Source organism: Narcine bancroftii, chromosome 5, assembly GCF_036971445.1.
Source record: "Narcine bancroftii isolate sNarBan1 chromosome 5, sNarBan1.hap1, whole genome shotgun sequence".
NCBI classification, from domain to species: Eukaryota; Metazoa; Chordata; class Chondrichthyes; order Torpediniformes; family Narcinidae; genus Narcine; species Narcine bancroftii.
In genome coordinates, this window is record NC_091473.1 from 224,275,810 (window position 1) to 224,302,663 (window position 26,854).

General features: G+C 43.2%; 1 protein-coding gene across 1 annotated transcript in view; it reads right to left on the reverse strand.

Moving 5' to 3' along the window:
- Nucleotides 1-26,854, reverse strand: part of tmem9 (transmembrane protein 9) — a 101,239-nt gene that overhangs the window by 40,344 nt on the left and 34,041 nt on the right. The window contains exons 3-4 of the mRNA XM_069941469.1: nt 26,699-26,807; nt 17,892-18,023 (exon numbers count right to left, since the gene is read on the reverse strand). Of these exons, the coding sequence (XP_069797570.1) occupies nt 17,892-18,023; nt 26,699-26,807 (241 nt within the window). The remainder of the gene's footprint in view (nt 1-17,891; nt 18,024-26,698; nt 26,808-26,854) is intronic.

Genomic DNA, 26,854 nt, shown 5'->3' on the forward strand with positions numbered 1-26,854 from the left:
AAATATAACAATGTACAGTGATGGAAATGTATGGATATGTAACTAAAGGTGCAAAGATACTGAATGATTTCTCTTTTGTAAATAATTTATTGTCAATGAAGTCTATTTTTGGTTAAAAAAGTATGTGACTTTGTGTTTGTGTTTCTTGGTATATTGTAGGATCTAGATGGCAAAAATAAAATATCATATGCTTTGTTTCCCCCCCCCCAACCATATTCAATTAGTTATAATCAAATTTCATATCTACTTCTGAGGAACAGTTATCAATTAATATTCTGATGGGCCACTTGTGGTTAACCAGTGCTTCCATGTAATTTTCTTTTAGACTTGCCCACAAACCCTCAAATCTCTCCTTTCTTTCTGTGCAACTGTGCAGCATTACAACTCAAGGTGAAGCTTCATATTTTCTTCTGAGTTTCTTGATTTAATAACCATGAAATAAAATCAGTTTTAGGCAACTTTGCTTTTCTTTAACATTTAAACTGCTAGTTCTCACTTTAAATAGTTTTGCTTTTGTCTTGTGCTGGTTTAGTGCTTTGATTTAGACTGTGGCCTGAATCCTGAGGTACTCACAACCTTCATTACAAGAGAAAAACTGATAAAAGGACAAGGGATGATCAAAGTGTCTCTGCAACAAGAAGCACCAACTACAAAGTAAAACTGTCCTTGAAGATATTAAAACCGTGCTGCAAGGCTGAGTCATCTCCTATGACAAACTGTCAAGACACATTCAGATCTCCACCCAGCACTCAAGGGATTAATTCGCATCTCGTAGTAGGAATGCAATTGTATGGTTAAAAACAAACATCCTTCTTCCAATCTGACAGTTTGACTTTTACTCAAGCAAATATAAACCCCAAAATAACGGAGTAAAAACACACAAGTAATTTAATCTCAAAAATACTGAGGGGACGAAAACTGTCAAAATACGAAATACTCAATGCTTGTTTATAGCACGCAAGGATAAGGATACACATCTACACATTCGGGAATTATAATTTATATTACAGCTCAAAAGAAAGGATCCCTCTGTCTTGAAATTCTCTCTCAGGTATCAGCTACTTCAATGATATGCTACAACTATGCCATAAGCCAACAGTGTTAGGAAGAACATTTTAGTACCAATAGGTCAATAGGTTGCTGACAACCTGCATTGGAAAATTTTTGTAAACTGAATGAGGGGGGGGGGGTATGAGACACTCAGGAAGATGAAGTTTCTGACACAGACCACCCATGCTCTGGACCGCTTCAAAGCAACATTACACATATTTATCCAGAAAATGGGAGAAGGCCACTCTACCCAATCCTGCTCTGCCATTCAAAATCATCTGGCTGATCTGCCCCAGGTCTCATCTCCACGGTTGTGCAAGATCCTCACTTACTTTTAAAAATCTACCTGCTCTATCTCTAAATTCCAGCAATGATTTAGGTTCCAGGGTAGGAACTGCCAAAGATTCTCCACCCATTGCATTTGCTTGAAATCGTCAAACTGCTTGAGAGCAAAGTTTTGTCTCCGTTAGCCAATTTCTCTCCACCTCCTCGACAGCACCCCCCCCCCACAACCCCCCATACTGCTACTTCATATCCGTTCACCAAATCTACCTACTGTTTAATTAATTTTAAAAAAAAATATTTAGACATACAGCATGGTAACAGGCCCTTCTGATCTACGAGCTGTGCGGCTCAAATACCACAATTAACTTACGACCCCAGTACGTTTTGAAGGGTGGGAAGAAACCGGAGCACCCAGAGGAAACCCACACAGACATGAAGAGAATACAGACAGTGCCGTATCTGAACACAGGTCACTAGCTCTGTTGTGCTAACTGCATGTTACTCCTTGGACTACACTTGTACTGCATGCTGTGAGAGGAGGCTGGAGGAAGTGATACATCTTAGCCAGATACATAGATGTGAAGCATATGTATTAAGCATACTGTTGACATTACAAGCTCACAGAAAAGGTTGGTTGCCCGACAGTCATCAGTTACAGGTGTCTGGTTTGGGCTTCAGTTAGGTTGAGCTAGGTCAGCTCTTTATAAATGTAGCAAGGCTCAGTAGCATGGAACGTAATGCGGCTTTCTACTTGAAAATGGCTGAGAGGTGCTGGTGGCTCAGCAAGTGGGTCCTATTGCTTAGTTAAGAGCCTGGTCACCTTGCTTAGGCTAATCCGACTGACTACAGGGCACCTGCTGGTGTCATTTGCCTCATGTATCAAAAAAAACCCTCCTAATTAGGTACCTGAGAAGATCTCTACGGCAAAGATGAGCACAACATGAGAATGTTTTACTATCTCAGAATTGGAGCTTTAAACAATCCAACATCTGCATTTTGAAATGTTATTTCCAGATGTGCAATCTGTTCAATAGTAAAAACACAAATGCTGGAGGAACGCAGCAGATCTCGTACCATCCATAGGAGGTAAGGCTATATATAGTATATAGCCAATGTTTCAGGCCTGAGCTCTTCTTCAAGGTATGAATCAAAAAGCAGGCAGGCACTTGATTTAAAAGGCTGGGGAGGAGTGCAGACTAACAGACGGTTATGAATGGGACACAGGAGAGGGGAAAGGTGAGAATTGACTGGGGAAGGGGGGGGGGTTGTGGAAGTAGAAAGGACAGAGGGAAAATGGAATAGAGAGACAGAGCTAAAGGATAGGAGACATAGGGAAAGATGGGAGGGCGGGGTGGGGGATGGTTTAAAAGGAGAGCAAGTCAATGATAATGCCATCTGGTTGGAGGGTGCCCAGTCAGAAGATGAGGTGTTGTTCCTTCGATTTGTGAATGGTCTCAATCTGGCAGTGCATGAGACCATAGACAGCCATATCGGCAAGGGAATGGGGTGGAGAATTGAAATTGGCGGCCACTGGGAGTTCCTCGCCATTGTGGCAGACAGAGCAGAGGCTAACGAAGCAAACTCCCAGTCTGCATCCACAACAGGAGCACTGTAGATAACCTCTACAGATTCACAAGTGAAGTGTTGCTTCATTTGGAAGGACTGTTTGGGGCCCCAAATAATGTTGAGGGAGGAAGTGTGGGCATGTGGAGCCATGTCAGTGGTCACAGGTAGGTGTCAAAGGGGTGATTGGGTGGGAAGGAAAGAGTGGATGAGGGAGTCGCAGAGGGAGTGGTCTCCATGGAATGTGGAGATGGGAGGAGAAGGGAAGATGCATTCAGTGGCAGAACTATGCAGTAGGTGGTGGAAATGGCAAAGGATGATTTATTCAATGTGGAGGCTGGTGGGAAGGAAGGCGAGGATAAGGAAAATTCTGTCCTTGTTGCACATAGGAGCAAAGGGGGCCAGGGCATTTGCGTGAACAATGGAGCTCATGCGGATGAGGGCCAAGCTGATGGAAGCCATGTTTTTTGAAAAAGTAAGACACCTTGGATCATCTGGCATGGAAAAACCTCATTCTGGGTGTAGATGAGATGGAGGAATTGAGAGAAAGGAATGGAATCCTTACAGGGGACAAGATGTAAAGAGATGAAGTCGAGGTAGCTGTGGGAATTGGAGGGTTCAGAGAAGATGTCTGTTGAGGATTTGTCTCTCGAGGTTGTTGAATAGTGATGCTCTGGGCTGGGATGATGGTCTTCCAACAACAGAGCCAGGTGTGACACCAGGCTGTGCAGAATTTCCAACAAGGACCACGTTGGCTAGTTTTACCAGTGCTCCATCATGTCGCACTTTGTCAAATGTTTCTCTGTTACCAATATCACTCGATCAGACTTTAACTCAGGATGTCTGTTCATTCGGGTATGCCTGGACCAATGAAATTATGATGTGAATGCTGCTGGCCAGTATCTAAATTTAGCATTATGGCAAGAAAATAACACTGGATGTCAAATGAGTTAGAGCAGGGTTGGCCAAACTACAGCCCCTGGGCCAAATACGGCCTGTTGCTCTTTTTTTTGTGGCCCAGGGTGAATTTAAAAAATAAAATGGTATATGCCCCATGAAAACTTAGTCTCTAACAATAAATTACACTGCATGTACGTTGCAGTTCTTAGTTGCAACACTAGATGCCACTGCCATTTTGAACAATACCGACCATTACATTGTTACGCATTGATGAAGGCATTTACCTCAATTAAAAAAACAAGTATACGGAACCAAAAAAGATGGAAAATAGCAAGGGAGTGCTGAATATTTCGGACAGTGAAAAAATTCATTTTTTTGGATACAGGTCAAAGGGCAGCATATACAGAAATGCCGACTGAAATATCAGTAATCAGTAAAAGCATATCAATAAACTACTGTAATGTCAACAGCTAAAGTGTTCAGTTGTGTTGTATAGTGATTTTGCTAGAAAATTAATTTTCCAATGGCACGGGGGTTTCTGGTCTAAAAACATTGCTTTTCTTGCAGTGCATCTGGTTGAAAACTGCTGGGCTTAATATTGTTTGGCCCATATGTATGCATCCCATAACCAAAAAAGTTTGGCCATCCATGAGTTAGAAGATATTGAGATCATGAGTTCGTTGTGGACATGATAGACCTCAGTAATTTTGTCCTTTGAAGGACAGATGTTGGAATGGAGCTGTGCAACAGTGCTTGGTGACAAGTGTGTGTAGCTATGCAGCAAAGCATTACAGCTGTGATGTTGTAAGGTCCTGTAGCTTCTGCTATAAATCAGTGCATTCAACAACTCCTTGTTATCATGTCAAATGAACCAATTGGCTAGGCTTGTAGTGATGGAGGAGATGCTAGGAAAATGCCATAAATGATCAACCTTTTGGCACGACTGGCTCATGATGTGGGTGAATGATGCAGTCTTAGCTTTTGACTCAAAGGTTGAAATTCTTCAACTTTCAAGCTGGGATCCTTCAGGCAGAATGAGTTCCTTCACCTCCCAGTGAGGATTCTTCAGCCTGGATGAGATCCTTCACCTCTCGGGCGAGGGTCCTTCAGACAGGATGAGGTCCAACTCTTAAGCTGAGATCGTTCAGACAGGATAAGATTCTTTTCTTCTCTGACAAGGATCCTTCATTTAGCAGGCTGAAATCCTTCACACAGGGGGAGATCCACTGGTGAAGTCTCTGCTCTTTCTTCGCATATTCTTCCTCCAACTTTTTAATTATCAAGATCCCGTGTAGCATATAATTACAGGTGAGTCTTCTAAATGCTTTGGTGTTCCTTGTAAATAAAGTTTTCTCTCACAGCAGACAATTTGTGCTGTTATGCAGTTCTTACTGGAGCAGAGATTCCATTGGGCATTAAGACCAACCTTATTTCTTTGGTAAAATGTTTGGTGTTTAACCTTGTCTACTGTCTGAAAATTGTAATAAAATGTCCATTGAATATAATTGTGTAGGTGCTATGCACAAACAGAAGTTTTCATGTCCAATGTTAGTATTAAAAGTATACTCTAAGATCACTTAGATCTTGATTTGTGATTTTGTGTCTTCTTTTAATGGTAGTGAAATTAAATGTTTTAAATCAAATAATTTTGGAAGTGGGTGTAATTTGTAGTTTCTTTTTCAATTAACCAAATGTTACAATATCTAGTTTATATGTAATATTTTTTTCTTATATAAAGCTTTCTTTTGTATATTCCTTTTTTTATTACTTTTGATTTATAGTTACTATTTGTGTACTATTATTGTAAAAATCAAAAATATTGAAAAAGTATTAAAAGTATACTTTATTTTCTAGGTGTAATTATTTTCTCTGCTGAATGAATGATAAACTTGCTTCTAATATCACCATAACATAGTTAACACCACCATTTTACAGTGATTGATGGTGAATGTTTATGTCTCTTGCCTAATAAGTATACAAAGACTCCATCGACCCCAATCCCAGCAGCGCTTTCCAGACGGTGGCATTCTCTCTTTTGACCTGCCCATTACCATGTGGGTTATAGCTGGTGATCCTGCTCGAAGAAATACTACGCTCCAGAAGATACTGCCGCAGCTTGGCACTCAAACGAGGACCCTCAGTCTCTGTGGATGTAACTGGGGTACCTGAAGATGACGAAGATCCTTTGCAAGGCCTCTATGACTGAGGAGGTGGTCATGTCCGAGCAGGGCACAGCAAATGGGAAGAGAGAATACTCGTCGATCATCGTAAGAATGTAGATGCTACGGTTGGTCGACGGTAGGGGCCCCTTGAAGTCCATGCTTAGGCATTCAAAGGGTCGGGTGGCTTTGATGACATGGGTGTTCTCCGGACAGAAGAAGTGGGGCTTGCACTCAGCGCACACCGGGCTGGCTCGGGTTATGGAGCGAATCTCCTCGACCGTGTAGGGGAGGTTGCGAGCCTTAACAAAGTGCGCGAACCTAGTGACCCCTGGACGACAGAGCTCCTCGTGGAGTCTCTGCAGCCTGTCCAGTTGCATGTTGGCGCAAGTCCCCCTGGAGAGCGCATCTGACGGGTCATTGAGTTTACCAGGCCGATACAGTACGACATAATTAAAGGTGGAGAGCTCGATTCTCTACCCAGCGACCTTGTCATTCTTGATCTTACCTCGCTGGGTATTGCTAAACATGAAGGAGACCGCGCGTTGGCCGGTCAGCAGTGTAAAGCGCCTGCCAGTGAGGTCGTGTCTCCGACGACGTACAACTTCGACTATGGTCTGGGCCTCCTTCTCGACAGAGGAGTGTCAGCTCTCCGGACCCTGGAGGGTTCTGGAGAAGAAGGCTACCGGCCGGCCGGCCTGGTTCAAAGTGGCTGCCAGTGCAAAATTGCTTTCTACTTGGAATGGAATGGACTCGTCGATTGCGAGCAGCGTTGCAGTGGTGATGTTCGATTTGATGCGGTCGAAGGCCACTTTGGCTTCGGTTGACAGGGGGAAGGAGGTGGTCTTGATAAGTGGCCGTGCCTTGTTGGCAAAGTGTGGAACTCATTGGGCATAGTACGAAAGGAAACTCAGAGAGCGTCTGAGTGACTTTTGGGTGTGGGGGGGGCGGGGGGTGCAAGTCCATGAGGGGATGCATGCGGACAGGGTCTGGCATTACCACCCCGTTCTCTACCACACAACCTAGAATTGCGAGCTGAGTGGCCCAGAAGACACACTTGTCGAAATTGTAGATTAAGTTCAGCCGAATCGCAGTCTGAAAAAATTGAGGTTGGCATCATGGTCCTGCATGTCATAGCTGCAGATGGTGACATTGCCCAGATACGAGAAAGTAGCTGTAAGCCTGTCCGGGTCCATTTCCCGCTGGAAAACCGCCACACCATTCGTGACCCCAAAGGGTACCCTGAGGAATTGAGACAGCCACCCATTCACTTCAAAGGCCGTGAAAGATTGGTTTTCTCGGTGGATCAGGAGCTGGTGATAGGCCAAACGCAAGTCAATGGTGGAGAACACATGGTATTGGGTGATCTGATTCACCAGATCCGTGATCCGTGGGAGGGGGTACACATCCAGAAGCGTGAAGCAGTTGATTGTCTGGCTGTAGTCAACCACCATCTGCAGCTTCTCCCCGTTTTTAACAACCACCACCTGGGCCCTCCAGGGACTTGAGCTGGGTTCGATAATGCCCTCATCCAGCAGTCTGCGCACCTCGCTTGTGATGAATTTCCTGTCTTCTTAACTATACTGCCGGCTTTTGATGGCCACTGGTTTCCAGCCAGGGGTGAGGTTTGTGAAGGGTGCTGGAGGAGCAACCCGGAGGGTGGAGAGGCCTCAAGTGGGGCACAGGGGCTGATGGTGTGGGCTGTCGCTGGGAGGTGGCCTCCAGGGTGGAGTGGTTACAGACAGAGAGTGGGGCGTGGGGCGTGGGCCCCCCCCCCCCCCATAGTGCAGCGGAACAGTTTGGAACTGGCACTGAAAATCCAGTCCCAGCAATATGGGAGCGCATAGTTGGGGGAGGACTAATAGTTTAAAAATCTGTAAATGTGATGCCCTGGACTTTCAGGGTCATCACACAATATCCCTTTACCCCAGTCGAGTGTGATCTGAACGCCAATGAAATCTTTTGGTCAGTGGGGAGGATGACCAGTCCGCAACAGTGGGCCAGGTCAGGACGGATAAAACTCTCAGTTAACCCAGTCAAATAAGCAATTGGTATGGTGTCCATGCACTTTAATCAGTTCCATTGATTTTCTAAGGGGATGGGGGCTGTCCTGGTTCAGAGTCACTGATGCAGAGACCTGTGCTGGGAACAGTAGTGTCTTGCATGATGACGTCAGGCCTGAAGTGCACTACATGTGTGTGGTGATGTCACAGAAGCAGTCGGGCTGGAGCTGTCAGCATCCAGGAGCTGGGGCTGCTGCCTGCAGCCTGCTGTGGGTGTTGGCCAGCCAATGGTAACTGCTGGGGGGGGGTCCGCTGCGTGCAGTCGGCAGTGGTGGGGCGGTCAGATGGGCAGTCGTTGGCGGCAGCGTCGGCGGGTCCCGGGTCGGCAGCGGGTCCTGGGTCGGCAGCGTTGGTCGTTGGAAGCCGGGGCTTGGATCTGGGCGATCGTTGCTTCACGTGGGAGGTCAAAGCAAGCAATGTCATCGTGGCGAGGGTGGGTTGTACCTTCCGCACTCGGAGCCTGCCCCGTGACTTCAGGCGCTGCCACGCGGTGGAGCTCTCACTCTCATTGGACGAGAGGCCTGAAGAGATGTTTGAATGGGAGGGTGATGTTTGGGCCTCACACGAGGTGCTGTGTTTGACGGCGACCATTTTGGAGTGACAGAATACAGCAAAGTGGACATTTTTAAGGCAATTCTGGCATCTGGCTTTCCTCACCGGATACTGGGACCTGCTGTGCTTATCCTTCTCACAGAAGTAGCACTTCGGGGTCGCATCAGGCAGTGTAGCGGTGACCGACAGGCCATCGGTAGACCGTGGGGTAGTAGGGTTGAGGGATGGCATCCTACTCACTTCATAGCGTGGGGTCCAGCCCTGAGAATAAGCGTCCATACTTAAGACCGCATCCTCCATTGTCTCTGCGATCCGGATCACGTCCTCTAGGCTTTCTCCCCCATGCTCTAGCAGGCATTGCCTCACCTCATTCGATTAGACCCCGGTCACGTAAGCATCCTGAATGAGATTGTCGGTGGTCTCAGCAGCAGTTCCGTCTGAGCAGGCACAGGCTCTGCCCAGTGCTCTTAGTGCTTGGCTATAAGCTCTACAGGACTCACAGGGCAGTTGCCTCCTGCTCGCTAGTTTGTACCGGGCGTAGACCTTGTTTACCGGTCGCTTTTTCAACACCTTCATGACTGCGGCATAAGTGGCTGCGTCCTGGATGCTTTCATAGATCTCGGGGACACCATAGACATCAATACTAGTAGTCGATGGCCGTCCTCCTCCACGGCAGGGTCAGAGAGTTGTAGGTAAGTTTTGAAACAGCTCACCCAGTGCTTAAAGTTATTTGAAGCTGTAGCCGACTGCAGGTCGATGTTGAGGCGTTCCAGTCGCAGCATACGCTCCATCCCGTGAAAACTTTCTAGTTAATAAAATTGAAGTGCACGTTGAAAGAATCAAAGGCTTATTGATCCAAACTAAGGCTTTTATTGACTAGAAGACTGGAGCGTATCACATGTAGGTCGACCAGTCCAGAATGATCTTGGTCTGGCTAGGAGCAACCCTTTAAGACCTGCCAGTAGGCGAGGCTACATTCTCAGCCAATCACCACCATCCTATATCACAATATATACATATACACATTGGTGATAGAATCTGTACTATCACAGATATACAACAGGTTAGGCAACAAATGTGGAGAGCAAATTCAAAGTAATATTTCAGGCCGATGACCTTTCTCTACAGATGCTGATTATCTCCAGCATTTTCTATGATTGTTTTAGATTTCTACCATTTATAGTTCTTTGCTTTTCAATCACAAATGTATAAACTACGCTAACTGAGGGGAAATTTAATACTTGGTGCACAGAAGGGAGATGAGTGGTGTTACAATAACAATTTTGCACTCAATGTTAGCAAAACCAAGGAACTGATTTTGGACTTCAGGAGGAAACCATGAAAACACAAACCAGTTCTCATCGAGGGATCAACAGAGGAGAAGGTCAATAACTTCAAAATCCTGAGTGTTAACATCTCTGAGGATCAGTCCTGGGGCCTCCATGATGATACAATCATGAAGAAGGCTCACCAGCGACTACACTTCATGAGGAATTTGAGGAGATTTGATACGTCACCAAAGACTCTCGAAAACTTCTACAGGTGTAATATGGAGAGCATTCTGTCTGGTTGCATCACTTACTAGTATGGACGTGCCAATGCTTAAGACGGGAAAAAACTCCAGAGTGGTTAACTCGGCCAGTGACATCACAGGCACCAGTCTTCCCTCCATCAAGGACATCTACAAGAGGTAGTGTCTTAAGAAAGCAGCCTCTATTCGCAAGGACCCCCACTGCCAAGGCCATGCTCTCGTCACTCTACTACCATTGGAAAAAAGGTACAGGAGCCTGAAGATGAGCACAAGGACAGCTTCTTTCCCATCAGATTTCTGAATGGACAATGAACCACAGACTTTACCTCACTTTCTTCTATTTTCTAGCACCATATTGCCACTGTAATTCTGCCGCAAAACAAAGAATTTAGTGACATGTTCATGACAAATTCTAGCCCTTTTCAAACTGGCTAATCTGTAAATTGGCCGTTCAATGAACTGGTTAAAGAAGCCATTTTTGCCATTCATACTGGACCACTGTTAACCAGTTCTTTGCATCCTTTCATACTCACCACCAAGCATCCCCAGGGAGAGAGCCTATCCTCCACCGGTGACGTCTGAGTGACACAACGAGTGATGGCAGACCTGCCGTCCCATACTTCCGTGCAGCAGAGAAACCCCTCCATGAGTGCTTCGGCAATGCAGCCCTTCACATTCCTGCACTCATGCAAAAATGTCATTTAACGCGTCACTATTTTGTCCCTGGATAGTCCAGGTCCCTTTCACACTGGGCGAATCAACAAGCAAGCATCAGGTGACTCTGAGAATGATGCACCCTACCTAGGAAATCCATTCCTGGGGTGATTTGACGTTTGCGTGGTGATTCACAAGCATTCACACTGGCCCTTTAACCAATATATTGGCTGTTAATTACTAGGATAAGGTGCCAAAGTGAAAGGAGCTTCTGATTCTGTCCTGGTGATACAGGGAATCATTTGCAATGATTTAAAATTTGTAATATATTTTCTCTTCCCTCCTCACATTATCCATCCAGGCAGCACAGGTTGTTGTGTGAATACAGCAACTACAAGTACCAATATTTTTCTGCTATCTTCACCTTTAACTTGTGAGGGAGAGGGAGAATTACGGCATCTGACCTCAGGGCAAGGCTGCTTTATCAGAGGCAGGTGAGACAAATCTGTTTGCTGCACTTTGACCTGGCAAACAGAGAACACACCAGACACCACAATCCGACCAGAGGGTTTCACTGTTCACAGACTGGATTGGAACTCAGATTCAGGCAAAGAGAGAGGAGGCAATGTATACTTTTTAGTTAATACCGGCTGGTGCATGGATGTTGGGGGTATGTCGTCCACTGCCTTAGAGAAAATCTCTATCTACTCTGAGAGTTCTCATCAGTGATTCTCACCAGAGTTTCCTTAATGGGAAGCTCTGGATGAACAATGAAATGTGGAACCTGATGATAGCCAGATCACAAGCATACAAGTCCGGAGATCCAGAGCACTACACAAGGCACAGGAATGACCAAAGGAAAGCCATCACCTGTCAGCTGTGGCGGAGCCTAAATAGCATAACCTGCTACAAAACCATAGGTGATGCAATAGGAGACAGCAAAGCTTCACTCCCAGATGAGTTCCACACCAATTAGACCACCAGAACAAGAAAGAACCGCTGCGCATCCCCACATAGCCTGATGATCCTCAGGGTACTGGGACCTTTGGTTCAGCAGGTTACACGCTGGTGGCAATTGGACAGGGTTTACTTGAGACAGGCCTGACAATACCGTCAGTATCTGAAGATGATGAGTGGTCTACCTTCAAGAGAGGGAAGACAAGGAAAGCATCCAGTCTGGATGGAGTACCCAGCAGAGTACTGAAAACCTTAGTTAAACAAATGGCCAGTGTATTCCTGGATATCTTCATCACCTCTCTGAGACTGGGCGAGGTACCCATCTACTTCAATCAGGCCTTAATCGTACCAGTGCACATGAAGAGTGTAGTAACGATTGATTTAGAATTAGATAATTACCAGATCTCTTTTATTTATTTAGCGCTGGCAGTGGCCAAGAAATGTATAGCGATTACTTGGAAGAATAGAAATGTATTGTCTTTAGATAGGTGGTATTCAGAGATGAAGTTTTGTTTGGTCATGGAAAGAATATCTTTTTCTATACAAGATAAGATGTCTTTTTATGAGTTAAAGTCGACCCCATTTATTGATTAGATACAATTTAAATAAGTTTGAATTAATCATTTTTTTCTTTAAAAAACTTTTTTTTATTATATATTTTTTCTATATATGTTTTCTTTTTTTCTTTCTTATTTTTTCTTTTTTTAAAGTTTTTTTTATTAGTTGGTTTTTTTTTCGTTTAAGTTCTTTTTGTTTTTGTTTTTTCATATATATTCTTATATAATAAAAATTTTTTGGATTAATAATTAATACTTAATTCATATTTTTTTATATATATCGATCTTTTTTTAAAGATATATATTTTTTATTTTTTTAATTATACTAATAGTATTATTTCTTCACTCTTTATTGTGGGGGTGGGGAGGAGGGGGTTTAGGGGTTAAAAATAGTTTTTTTTTAAGTCTTAGTTTTTAGTTGTTAGGGGGAGATGCCGAGATTGGTATTGTATTAACTATGTTACTTTATACTTGTATTACTTTATTTTGTATTTTTTCTGTACGTGAATTATTTACTTTCTTCATATGTTAAAATTAATAAATAAAGTTTCGAAAAAAAAAGAATGTAGTAACCTGCATAAATAACCACCGACCAGTGGCATTCACATCCACAGTGGTGAGGTGTTTTGAAAGGCTGGCCTTGAAGCATATCAGCTCCTACCTGAGCAGTGATATGGATTGGTTTCAATTTGCCTACTGCAACAACAGGTCTTCAGCAGATGCCATCTCACTGGCTCTACACAAAACACTGAAACCCTTGGACAGCAAAGATGCATACATTAGGATGCTCTTTATCAACTACAGTTTGGCATTCAACACAATCAACCCCACAAAGCTAATTAGCAAAATTCAATACCTGGTCCTCGAGAGCTCACTATAAAATTGAATCCAAGATTTCCTCACCTCTGGATCCAAATTAGTGTGGACTGTCAAGAACAAGGCTTTTCCCTTTGAGGTTAGGTGAAATTCAAGTGAGAAGAGATGGGTTAAGGGTGGAAGGGAGAAGTTTAGGGGGAATTTCTTTGCAGAAAATGGTGGAGTATGGAATGAGCCGCCAGCCTGAAGTAGGGAATGCAGGCTCAATTTTAACATTTAAGAAAAATTTGGACAGATTCATGGATGGGAGAGGTATGAACAGAGATGGAATGGGTGCAGGACAGCGGGACTAGGCAGAAAAATAGTTTGGGACAAACTTAGAAGGGCTGTAGGGCCTGTTATCTATGGTTCTAATATTTCCTCCACAATCTCTACAGCACCGGAGCACTACAGGGTTGTGTACTTAGCCCTCTACTCGCTTTACACCGATGACTATGTGGCTTGGTATGACAATACCATTTACAAAATTGCCGATGATATCACTGTAGTGGGCTGTATAAAAAGGGGTGATGAATGTGCATACAGGACGGAGATTGAAAACTTGGCCAAATAGTGTACTAATAACAACCTTTCACCCAATGTCACCAAGACCAAGGAGCTGATTATAGACTTTAGGAAAGGAAAAGAGGAGGTGTATGACCCAGTGATCATTGGGAAATCAGAGGGGGAAGTGGGTGAGCAAATTTAAAATTCTGGGAGTCGCCATCTTGGAGGACCTACTTTGGACCATTATAGATCTTAAAACATTACAGCACACTTCATGATGTTATATTGAGCTATATAAAGTGGCACAACAAACTAAACCTTCCCAACTTCACAGCCACAACTCTCTATTTTTCTTGTATCTATGTGCCTGTCTTTGAGTCTTTTAAATGTCCCTATTGTACCAGCTTCCATCACCACCCTTGGCAATGCATTCCAGGCCCACACTACTCTAAGTAAAAATACATATCCCTGACCTTTCCCCTAAACTTTCCTCTCCTCACCTTATATAGAAGTCCTCTTGTATTTGCTACTCTCGCCCTAAAAAAAGTGCTGGCTATCCACTTGATCTCTGTCTCTCATAATATTGTAGACCTCTATAAGTTTCCTCTCATCCTTCTTCGCTCCAATCAGAAAAGCACTAGCTCTGTTAACCTTGCCTCATAAGGCATTCTTCAATCCAAGCAACATCCTGGTAAATCTCCTCTACACCTTCATCCTTCCTGTAATGAGGCAACCAGAAGTGAACAATGTTTCAAGTTTGATGCAACCAGAGCTTTTATGAGTTGGAACATTACCTCATGACTCTTGAGCTCAATCCACCATCTAATGAAGGCCAGCATACAATAAGCATTCTTAACTGCTCTATCAACCTACTCTGCAGTCTTGAGAGATCTGTGGATTTGGATCCCAAGGACCCTCTATTCTTCCACAATGTTAAGAATCCTGCCATTAACCATGTACTCCACTTTCCAGTTTGACCTTCCAAAATGCACCACCTCACACTTATCTGGATTGAACTCCAACTGCCACTTTTCTGCATCCTCTCTCTATCCTGTGGCAAACTATGACAACCTTCCGCAATGCTTCCAACCTTCATGTTTTCTGGAACAGAAGATCCAAACTGGGGATTCAACTTGAGTAATTTCTGCAGAGATTTGCAGAGCATTCCCATTCTTATCTCGTCTGAGGCTGACTTAATTAACTTGTGACCATTGAACTGAGGATCAAGTTTAACTGTCCTCTATTGGCCCTTCATGTTTTGATGTATAAAAATGGATCACTATGACTAGATCACATCTCAGTGATTAATCCTGACATCCGTGTAGCCTATAGCCTAGAAAGTTTCTCCTCAGTTAATCTAGGAGGGAGATTAAACACTTGGCTAAATGGTGTATTAACAACAACCTCACACTAAATGTCATGAACTCCAGGGAACTGATTGTAGACTTTAGGAAAGAAAAAAATCAGAGGTGTATGATCCTGGGGGGTATCAAAGGTGGAAAGGGTGAACAAATTTAAATTCCTGGGAGTTACTATCTTGGATGACCTTTCCTTGACTCATCATATGATATCGTGAAGAAAGCACACCAGTTTGCAGAAGTTTGGAATGTAGTCGGAAACCTTGGCAGATGTGCAGTGGAAAGTGTGTGACCAGCTGTGTCACGGTCTGGTATGGGATCACCAATACTTCAATCATCAAGGATCCACCTCAGCCAGCACAAGCTCTGTTCTTGCTGCTGGCTTCATGAAAGAGGCTTATGTGCCACTGGACTCTTACCACCAGGTTCAGGAACAGTTGCGATCTCTCAACTATCAGAATCTTAAACAACAGAATCAATCAGACTTATTTGAGGACTCGTATGGCTTTATGGTACACATCTTGCTCCAGCCAATCAACAGGAACAAAGTTCTTTATGTTCAAACAGATCCACACAGGTGTATGGAAATTATCTTAGTTTAAATTGCTCAATACCATTATCTTCAAAAAAATATTTGTGTACCATCAGTAGTGTGTAGTTTCAGATTTCATACGATGTCCAAAGTCAAGGCATAGCCACAGGAGCTTACATGTTTTGACAACTTGGTGGTTTCTGTTTATGCCCTTCAATCATCCTTAAACACAGACCTGCACAGGTTGTGTTCCTGGTAATGATATCCTGAATTGTCTGACCAGTCATTGCTCACTGACACTCCTCAGTCTCACACTGTCATTTTTTTACCTCATAATAAGCACTTGAGCCATTTTTCATTTCCTCTCAATATCTCAAGACCACCTACGATGCTTCATTCTCATCAGCCCTCACACAGACTAGCAGGAATTATTTCACCCAAACACCCAACTCGTGTTAGAAACATCACTATACTGTCAAAGTAGGAAATAACTGCAACAAATCTATTAAAACAGGAGTGGCAGGAAGTGTGGTAAGCTTTTTAAAGTTGTTTGATCTTAAATATAGTTTTATTTTTAGATTACACAGGGTATGAACTTGAAGGGATAATTTTAAAAGCTCAAACGATCAACAAAAACATTCTCAAGGTAATTTTATTTCAAAAATCCCAAAGGCAAAGGTGAGTTTTGGGACAATGAGTGAATAGTGCTCAGAGCCTGGAAAATTACTCCCAAAGAATAGACAGTGAATATTCACTTTTATTTTGTGGGCTATCTGTTGATTAAAATGTTTTAAATTATGCTTTGTAAGCACGTAGCCAGAAATCCAGTCCCAAGAAATTGTGTTTGCTGTTGCGAGATGGAATTAAACTTTTGGGAAACTTAAAAATTCAACACTTTTTCGAATAATGCTACAAGATGCCTAACATTTATTTGTGGTGGTTGGGTCACTACCTGCCACCGACCCAGTCTGTTGGTTATATCCTTCAGGATGCAGGAGCAATGTCAGTGGTTGAATGTTCCACCCATTATTGGGGATGGACACAGAGTTCACCCACACAATGTGCATTCTTGGCTTTGCTATTTAAGTATTTTGCCAAGTACTGCTCAAATTTTGGAGCACGGTTTTATCAGAAAAGGCAGGAAATTAAGAGAGTAATCAAGGAAGGCTTCCTTGTTTGACACTTCATGGAATCCGAGTCGATGCTAAAAATTGTCAAGAGTGTCTCTCTCCCATCTTGCACCACCATCTCTGGTGGAAGGACAGGGGTTATGGAGGACGTCAGGCATATTGTCTATAGAGTGATTCTGAATGACTGTTTCAGGCTGCTGTTTGACTAATCTGTGGGACAGCTCCACCATTGTAGCTGCCAGTCCACAGAGGTTCACAAGGGGGACCTCAAAGATTGACTGGGCTGAAAACGACTTGGTTGTGTCTAAAATTTGTACATAGACTGATGGAAAATTAACAGTCCAGCTTTATCCTTTCCTCTGATTTAAGTGTCAGTCGTGATACAATTGCCATTAATAGCCTCTAACTCAGTACTGGTAGTGAACCGTATACCGTAGGGAATATCGCAATGCCTTCCTTATTTTAAATGAGAAATGTAACCACATTTCAATTTGTTCAGAGCACATCAATTAATAGGTCTAATGTGAGCTAGTTGCCACAAGTGGAATATCAACTATTGAGAGAAAGTGTTTCCTTTGGCCAAAAACCTGATGTTTCTTCAAACAGTGCTGTAGCATTTTTCGTGTAACATATCGCTAATCCAGCTGATTCATACAGATTACTATTATCATCTGGTTACCCAGCTATAAGAAAGGTATTGTTAGTTGGAAAGGATGCAAAAAAAGATATTATTGGGACTAGTTGGCTTGGATTATACGGACTGGTTTCCCTGGAGAATAGTAGGCGGAGGGAGGTTTGTAAAATCAGGAAGGGTATAGACAAAGTAAACATGCGTGGTTTTTTTCTAAAACTAGCAAGCACAGATTCAAGATGAAAGGGAAATGATTTAAAATGTACTTGAAGGGCACCTTTTCAAATTGAGGTAGTGGTTACATGAAAGAGGTGGTAAAGGTGGGTACAATTGTAATGTTTAAAAGACATTTAGATAGGTACATGGAAAACATTGTACTCTATAGCTCTCGATGTATATACCAACGACGTCACCACCTTGTCAAGTCCTTTTCTGAGGTTTTCATGAGTAATTGAATAGTAATGTTATTAATAATCAACACAAGGTATAAAAACAAACCAATTCACATTTGATCACAGTCTTTACCAAGGGGAGTATAATTCCTCCACTTATAATTACAGGCAAATTTTATCGAAGTCCACCCAAGTTTCCCCTTCATTTTCCATACCTCAGTGTCTTCTTCATTGTGCAGTGGCTGAATGTACGAGTCCGGTTTACGAATTAGTGGATCCACTATCATCAGGAATGCCATGTACACAAGGAGAGCTCCAACAACAGTTAGGTAAATGATAATTGTTACCTAGCAAATGAAATTCAGAGAGTAAGTTCCTCATTTGCTTGCAATTATCTGCATTTTAATTGTTTATTTTACCAATATTCAATGTAGTAAAAGTTTAAAAATCAAGATGTCAGAAAGTCGGACCACCCGAGAATCCAGACTTCTCCAAAATTCTCGGCTGACATCCAGAACACCTGAGAATCCGGACTTCATGAAAAATCTTGGCTTTTGTGTACATGCATGTATAAATACCACAGATGCACAACCAGCTACCAGCGGAAGTCATGAAATTGTAAGAAAATATTTGTTTTTTTGTACTTTGTTTTATTAATAAACTATCAAAATTTACCTTAAATTTGAATTTTAAAAGTACTGCCCAAGAATACAGAATACAAGAATACAGAAAATTCAAAAACCTGGACTAACCCAATCCCTGTGCAGACTGGATTTAGGACATTTTCTGTAACATTTTTAGAATCAGAGTCCTCCAGTACATCAGTAGAATTAACCTCAATTACACTTAGAAAATGAGATGTACAACGGTTAAAAGTGTATTCTGCTGACCTGTTGATTCTTTGTCAGCAAGCAAAGTCAAAGTTCAAATTTATTGTCTGAGTACATACATGACATCACATACAACACTGATATTCCCTTTCCTGTGGGCCAGGCAGAATTTCTAATTAACCATGTGTAAACTAGTCAAGAGGAGAGAAATGTATACAAAAGAAGAAAATGTCAATACGTTTTGTTACATTTGTGGCGAGTATACATTTGAGCCTCAAAGATGCATCATGACTGCACCCATTAAGAAAGCCTATGAGCTCTAATCCAGTTGCAAAATTGGTGATCAAGGCAAACCCTGGGCTCCTCACATTTGTTGTGAAACGTGCAATCAACCAGAAAGTTTGGCTTGGAGGTACTTGTAAGTCAATGACATAAAAGTTAATTTAATGTTTCTCCAACTTCCTACATGATACATCAAATCTGAAATTATCTTTGTGTTCAGCTTGAAGTTGTCTATCATAATCCACAATTTTATTTCAGGAAGCAAACCTTTAAATTAAAAAAAAATATTGGCAGTGTTCTCGATTCAACTTCTAGCAGGAATAGCCTCACAGCATTTACCCTGTCATGCTCCCAGAACTTTGAAAGTTCCAAGGAGGTCACCACTTGTTCTGTTCCATCCTTCTTAATGAAGCAACCATCACTACTTAAAATCAGTCTGGAGAACCTTTGCTGCCCTTTCTCCAAAATTATCCTTCTTAATAACAAGGCTGGTAGAATGTCTGTCTGTCTCTCACTCACACACAGCCCTCGCTCAAACTCCTTCCTCCCTCTCACCATCCTTCCCATTCACCCATCCCTCCCACTCCCATTCCTATCTCCCTCCTTCTCACCCACTTCCTCCCGTCTCACCCTTACACCCTCAATCATACCTCCTCCCTCGCCCCCCTCTTGAACCTCCTTCCATCTCACCCCTCCCCCCTCTGCGTCTCACCCCTCCCACCTCTGCGTCTCACCCCTCCCACCTCTGCGTCTCACCCCTCCCCCCTCTGCGTCTCACCCCTCCCCCCTCTGCGTCTCACCCCTCCACCCTCTGCGTCTCACCCCTCCCCCCCTCTGCGTCTCACCCCTCCCCCCTCTGCGTCTCACCCCTCCCCCCTCTGCGTCTCACCCCTCCCCCCTCTGCGTCTCACCCCTCCCCCTCTGTGTCTCACCCCTCCCCCTCTGCGTCTCACCCCTCCCCCCTCTGCGTCTCCCCCTCCCCCCTCTGCGTCTCACCCCTCCCCCCTCTGCGTCTCACCCCTCCCCCTCTGCGTCTCACCCCTCCCCCCTCTGCGTCTCACCCCTCCCTCCCACCCCCACACCATTCTCTCCCTTTCTCATCCCTCCCTCTCTAACCCCTCCTTCCCTTCTCACCCCTCCCTCACTCAACCCTCCTTCACTCCCCTTACCCCTTCCTCCCTTCCCTCTCCCTGTCCCTATCATCCCTCCCTCCCTCTTCCATCACTCCCTCTCTCTCCCTCTTACATTTCCCACTCACCCCTCCCTCTCTCACTCACCCCTCCCTCACCTTCCTACCTCTTTCTCTCACACCCTCCCTCTTCCTCCCCTTCCTTCCCTCTCTCACCACTTCATAGAACATTACACCACACTACAGGCCCTTCAACTCTTGATATTGTGCCAACCCATATTTATTTTCTTTGGCTTGGCTTCGCGGACGAAGATTTATGGAGGGGTAATGTCCATGTCAGCTGCAGGCTCGTTTGTGGCTGACAAGTCCGATGCGGGACAGGCAGACACGGTTGCAGCGGTTGCAAGGGAAAATTGGTTGATTGGGGTTGGGTGTTGGGTTTTTCCTCCTTTGTCTTTTGTCAGTGAGGTGGGCTCTGTGGTCTTCTTCAAAGGAGGTTGCTGCCCGCCGAACTGTGAGGCGCCAAGATGCACAGTTTGAGGCAATATCAGCCCACTGGCGGTGGTCAATGTGGCAGGCACCAAGACAACCCATATATTCCTTTAAAAAAATACTAAACCCTCCCTACCCTGTAACCCTCTATTTTTCTCCATCCATGTGCCTGTCTAAGAATCTCTCTAATGCCCATAATTTTCAGCCTCCACCACCATCCCTGGCAGAGAGGTACACACACCTCTCTACGTAAAAAACATACCCCTGATATCTCTCCTAAACTTCCCACCCTTCACTTTGTACTGATGTCCTCTGGTGTTTGCTGACCCTATCTAAGCCTCTCATAATTGTGTAGACCTCTATCAAGTCTTCTCTCATCCTTCTACATTCCAAAGAGAAAAGTCCCTGCTCTGCTAACCTTGCTTATAAGACTTGATTTCCAATCCAGGCAACATCCTGGTAAATCTCCTCTGTACCCTCTCCATAGCTTCCACATCCTCCCTGTAATGACGTGACCAGAAATGAACACAATACTCTATGTGTTGTCTTACCAGAGATTTGTAGAGTTGCATCATGACCTCTCTACTCTAATCCCCCATTAATGAATCCCAGCATCCCATACTATCCTGATCAATCTGAGCGGCAGCCTTGAGAGATGAATCCATTTGGACCCAAAGGTCCCCCTCCCTGCAAGCCAATTTTTTTATCCACTCAGCCAAGGTTCCATGGATCCCATGCCTCATGACTTTCTGAACGAGTCTCTCATGGGGGACCTTGTCAAATTTAGACATACAGATCGGTAACAGGCCATTTTGTCCCATGAGTCCGTGCTACCCAAATTACATCCAATTAACATTTTGAATGGTGGGAGTAAACTGGAACCCTCAAGGAAATCCACACAAACATGGGGAGAATGCACAAACTCCTTACAGACAGTGTGGGATTTGAACCCCAATCCCAATTGCTGGTGCTGTAAAGATGTTGTGCTAACTGCTATGCCAAATATGCCACCCTAGTGTGCCAAATACCTTACTAAAATCCATAAAGACCACATCTATCGCCCGACCTTCATCAATTTCTTTTGTTACTTCCTCAAAAAAACTAAATTAGGCTTGTGAGACATGCTGACCATCTTTGAGTAGACTGTATTTCTCCAAATACTTATTGATCCTATTCTTAAGAATCCTCTCTAACAATTTGCACACCACTGACATAAGACTTATTGGTCTATAATTCCCAGGATTCTTCCTATTACCTTTCTCAAACAAGGGGCCTACATTTGCCATTCTTCAATCCTCCAGCACCTCCCCATGGCCAATGAGGACTCAATTATCTTAACTACTGTTCCAGCTATCTCTTCCCTCACTTCCCACAGCAAACTGGGCTGTATCACGTATGGCCCTAGGAATTTTGATGTTTTTAAAAAGATCCAACACTTCTTCTTCCTTAATCTCCACATTTTCTAGCACACAAGCCTGTTCAATTCCAATCTCATCCTAATCCAGTCCCTTTACACTTGTGAATACTGAAGCAAAGTATTCATTTAGGACCTCCCCAACCTCCTCTGCCTCCAGACACGTTTCCTCCTTTATCGGCCCCACTTTCTTTCTCACTATCCTTCTGTTCTTCACTTACATACAGAACATCTTGGGTTCTACTTAATCCTACAGGCCAAAGCCTTCTCATGCCCCCTTAAGTCCTTTCTTAAGCTCCTCCCTGGCTACCATATAATTCTCATGAGCCTTTCCTGTTTCCTGCTTCCTATATCTTTTTTTTCCCAATTAAAAAAAAATTGATTTTTATATCATACAGAAAAAGAGATTGATGCACAATGATACAACTGTAACAAAGCAAGAAAACTCACTATAACAGAATTTTCTTTTTACATTGTGCAACACTATTAATTCAAAAGATAAAGTAGAAAAGAGAAAAAGAAAAAAAGTAAAAATAATTTAAAATTTTTTTTATAATCCGAACCCCAAATCATTCTAAAGTTGCATGCCTAATATAGATAGTACGCCACTAGTAAAAATAAAAAGATACTCAAACCCACGAGAATCACTTAGGTAATAGATTACTTAATTATCATTACCATTAAAGGTAATGAAAATAATTCAAAAAGGAGTCCCAGAGATTTGAAAAATTTAAAACAGTTGTTGAACATTTAATTTTCTCCAAAGTTAAATATGACATCAAATCATATAACCATTGATTATGAGTGGGAGGGACAGCTTCTTTCCATCTGATCAAAATAACACATCTTGCAATAAGAGAGACAATTCCACCATCTTCTGTTCAACCATCCCAAACATGGCTATTAAAGGATCTGGTGTTAGTTTTACATTAATAATTATTGATAAAGTACAGAAGACCTCTTCTCAATATTTGACAAGGGTCAAACAAGACCAGAATATAAGAATCAGTGAACCGTCCTCATTTCTACATCTGTTACAATAAGAGTTCGTTTAACTTTTGACATACAAGCTCTATGCACAACTTTAAATTGAGTGATGGGCACATTGAGATGATGTGTTAACCAATTTATAAATGGAGCTCCAAAAATCTTCATGAATTGAAATATGGAGATCCTGCTCCCATGCCTTTTTAATTTTATTCAATGAAGCTTGCCATGATTTCAGTAAAGCATCATATACAAAAGATATGAATCTTTTCTGAGAAGGTTGTAGATTTTAAATAGTTTCTATCAAATTCATAACAGGAGCTTGAAAAAGGTTTGATAATTAAGAAAGGAGCTCCTTCCTCTTGACAAGTTACCTCACCTGCTTCATCGACCACTGTTCTCTTTTCCTCCCATCTTTTCCCTGTCCAAGTGCGACAAGCCTATCCTGATCCTAGCATAAGTGGTCCCTAAACTTCCTCCATATTAATCATCCTTAAACACCTGTTTCCAATTTACTGTCACTAACTCCTGCTTCATCCCATTGTAATTAGCCCTTCTCACCAAAATGCTCCCCCACCGAGAGGTCCACCATCTGACCAGGTTCATTACCCAGAACTAGATTCAGTATGGCCTCACATCTCGTCATCCAGTCCACATACTGTCTCAGGAATCCTTCTTGAACACTTGACAAATTCAGCCTCACTCACCCCTCTTCCAGTCAGGAGGGCCAGTCAATATTTGGAAGTTGAAATCACCCATAACTACAACCCTATATTTCCTGCACTGTTCCAAAATCTGCCTCCTTATCTGCTCCTCAGTATCCCAAGGGGTATTTGGGAGCCTGTAGACTACTCCTAGTACAGTGATTGCTCCTTCCCGATTTCGGACTTCCACCCACATCATCCCAGTAGATACTCCCTCTGCAGCATTCTCCCTTTCTATAGCCATGATGCTATCCCTGATCAGTAATCCTACTCACCACCCACCACCCCCCCATCTTATTCCTTTTAAAACACCCAAAGCTCAGTACCTGCATCAGCCAATCCTGCCTTTCCTCCAGCCAAGTCTCTGTAACGGCCACAAGATCATAGTTCCATGTACTGATCCATGCTCTAAGAACATCCCCTTTATTGCTAATTCTCCTAGCATTGAAATGTACATTTCAACCCTCTAACTGGCTGCATTTTGTCCTTCCTCATATAGCATCATGCTTTTGATCTTCTGCCCTATTCTCTGCACTCATATTCTGGTTCCTACCCTCCTGCAAAACTAGTTTAAACCCTCCCCAACAGCTCTAGCAAAGCTGCCTGCCAGGATATTGGTCCATTCCAGTTCAGGTGTAGCCTATCCTTTTTGTACGGGTCAGACCTTCCCCAGAAGAGATCCCAACGATCCACAAATCTGATCCCTGTCCCCTGTACCAACGTTTCAGCCATTCTGCCACAATTCATCTGCCACAACTTCATATTCTTACCTTTCTGATGTGTGGTACAGGCAACAATCCTGAGATTATCACCCTTGGGTCCTGTTTTCTAACACCCAATATTCCCTCTTTAGGACCTTTTCATTACTTGTATCTATGTCATTGATCTCCATATGGTCCACAACATCTGGCTGCTCACCCTCCCCCTCCCCCTCCAGAATGCTGTGAACTCAATCAGAGGTGCCCTTGACCCTGGCACCTGGGAGGCAACATACCATCCAGGAGCCTCAATCTCATTCACAGAACCTCCTATCTGCTCGCTGAACCAACAAACTCCCAATCACAATAATTTTCCTCTTCTCCCCCCCCTTCCCTTCTGAGCTGAGGGGCCAGCCTCTGCGCCAGAGACGTGACCACCATGACTTGTCCCTGGTAGATCATGCCCCCAACAGTATCCAAAATGGTATACTTATTGTTCAGGGGAATGGACACAGGAGTGCTCGGTGCTGTCTGCCTATTCTCCTTCCCTCTCCTCAATCAACCTAGTACTTTCCTCCTGACCTTTGGGGGGGGTGACTGTCTCCCTAAAGCTCCTCTCTATAATTACCTCTGCCTCTCAAATGATCCAGAGTTCATCTAGTTCCAGCTCCCTAACTCAGTCTCCCAAGAGCTGCAGCTGGAAGCACCTCTTGCAGGTGTAGTCATCAGGGACAATTGTGCTGTCCCAGATTTCCCACATCCTGTAATTGGAGCATTCCACTGCCCTAGCTGCTGACTCCATGAACTCTTCCTAATTTAAATACAAAGATCTTACCTGGCCATACCTTGTTGTCTCACCATTTTCTTCATTTTCTCACACCCTCCCTCCATTTCACCCCTCCCTTCTTCTCTCTCTACCTCATACCCTCCCTTCCCTCAATCACATCCTATCTCACCACTCCCCCACCCTTCCCACTCCACCTCCCCCCAATCCAGATACATTTTCAGCAAATTCTCAAACAAATTAAGGTGAATTTTTAAAAATCTAGTACTCGTCCAACTTGCTAAGAAGGCTGACATTCCCAGTGCTTTTTTGATTAATAAATGTATCTACATCCTCACTTCCTGACATTCTTTCTTGAGAATCACCACATCTCTCCATACAACAACATTTAACCATTTCACACCACAAAATTACCACTGTTCTTTCCCATTCTATTTACCAAGTGGTTAACATCATGGTTTTCTACAGTCTTGCATTCTCCACTGGATGTGTTTTTTCATTAAATATAAAATACATTTATATTTTCATTTTTCTTTGTATCATCAACAAACTTATACATTACAATTCTTCGTTAACTTTGTGATTTCATTAATCCCTGAGACATCTCATTGATTATAAATGGAGATGTTTTACTTCACCCAACAATGGTCTTTTAACCAATCCACTCTCAATACAAGCTCTATTCTTGTACAATGATTTTCCACATGGCATCTTAACAAATGCTCTTTGGAAATCCAAATTCACTGGATTTACTTGGTCTACCCATCCTACTGGTTGCACCCTCAAAGAAAATCAATAACTTTTAAAAAAATTAAATGAAGAGCACAGTAACAGGCCTTTCCGGAACAGGATCTCATGCCTCTCAAATACACTCATCAACCTACAACCACTTTTGAAATGTGGGAAGAAAACCCATGTAGACACAGGGAGAACATTCAAGTTCAATACAGACAGCTCCAGATTCAAATCTGGTTCGCTGGTGCTGTAATAGCATGGTGCTAACCAATACACTAACTGTGGTTCTAAATTTATCAGGAACAACTTTTTGAACATGTTGACCTAGGCAATGCTTTTCTCCCTTTGTTTCCTGAATCATGGTTTCAGCAATTTCCCCAATAATAAACTACTCAATCGGTAATACCCTGATCCGCTCTTCTTTGTTGAATATTTACTTCTTTCTGAACTGCTGGAACCATTCCCCTATCCACAGATTTTGGAAGGTAATAACTGAGGCCCCATTCTCTCACAATCACTAAGTTTTAACCCCTATGATGAAGGCCATCACAGCCATGAAATTTGTAGGTCAAAAATCCTATTAATTCATCTAATGATTTATCCGTCGTGATATTGTTTTAACTTTTCTTCCCCTGCATCTTGAACAGCAGAAGATGGAAATATCAGCAGGTCCAAGCAGCATTTGTAGAAGGAGAAACAGAGGTTTCAAGGGCAAAGACATAGAAGTCTTGGGAATCAGCAAATTTAGAACAATGGTTGGCCAAGAACCCGTCCTTATGGTAATTCACTAGTCACCTCTTTTCAGTTTGAAAAGGACACTTTTATTTGAATTTTGTCTTTTTTATAAAAAAGAAAGTCCATTCTAACACACTTTGTCCACTAACATCGGTTTTTATTTTAGGCTACGCTCAAAGTGGACAGCTCCACTGTTGGAGGCGGATCAGAGGAAATAGAAGGTTGGCTGTACCTTGATTGTAGTGGTGCTTCTTTCTTCATATTTACACTCGCACAGTAAACAGTAAGCCTCCACATCCCGGCCTGGGACTGGCATGGGCTCCACCACATGCAGACAGTCACTGAAAACAAACGACATAAATGACTGAACATGGTCTCTCAGCACAAG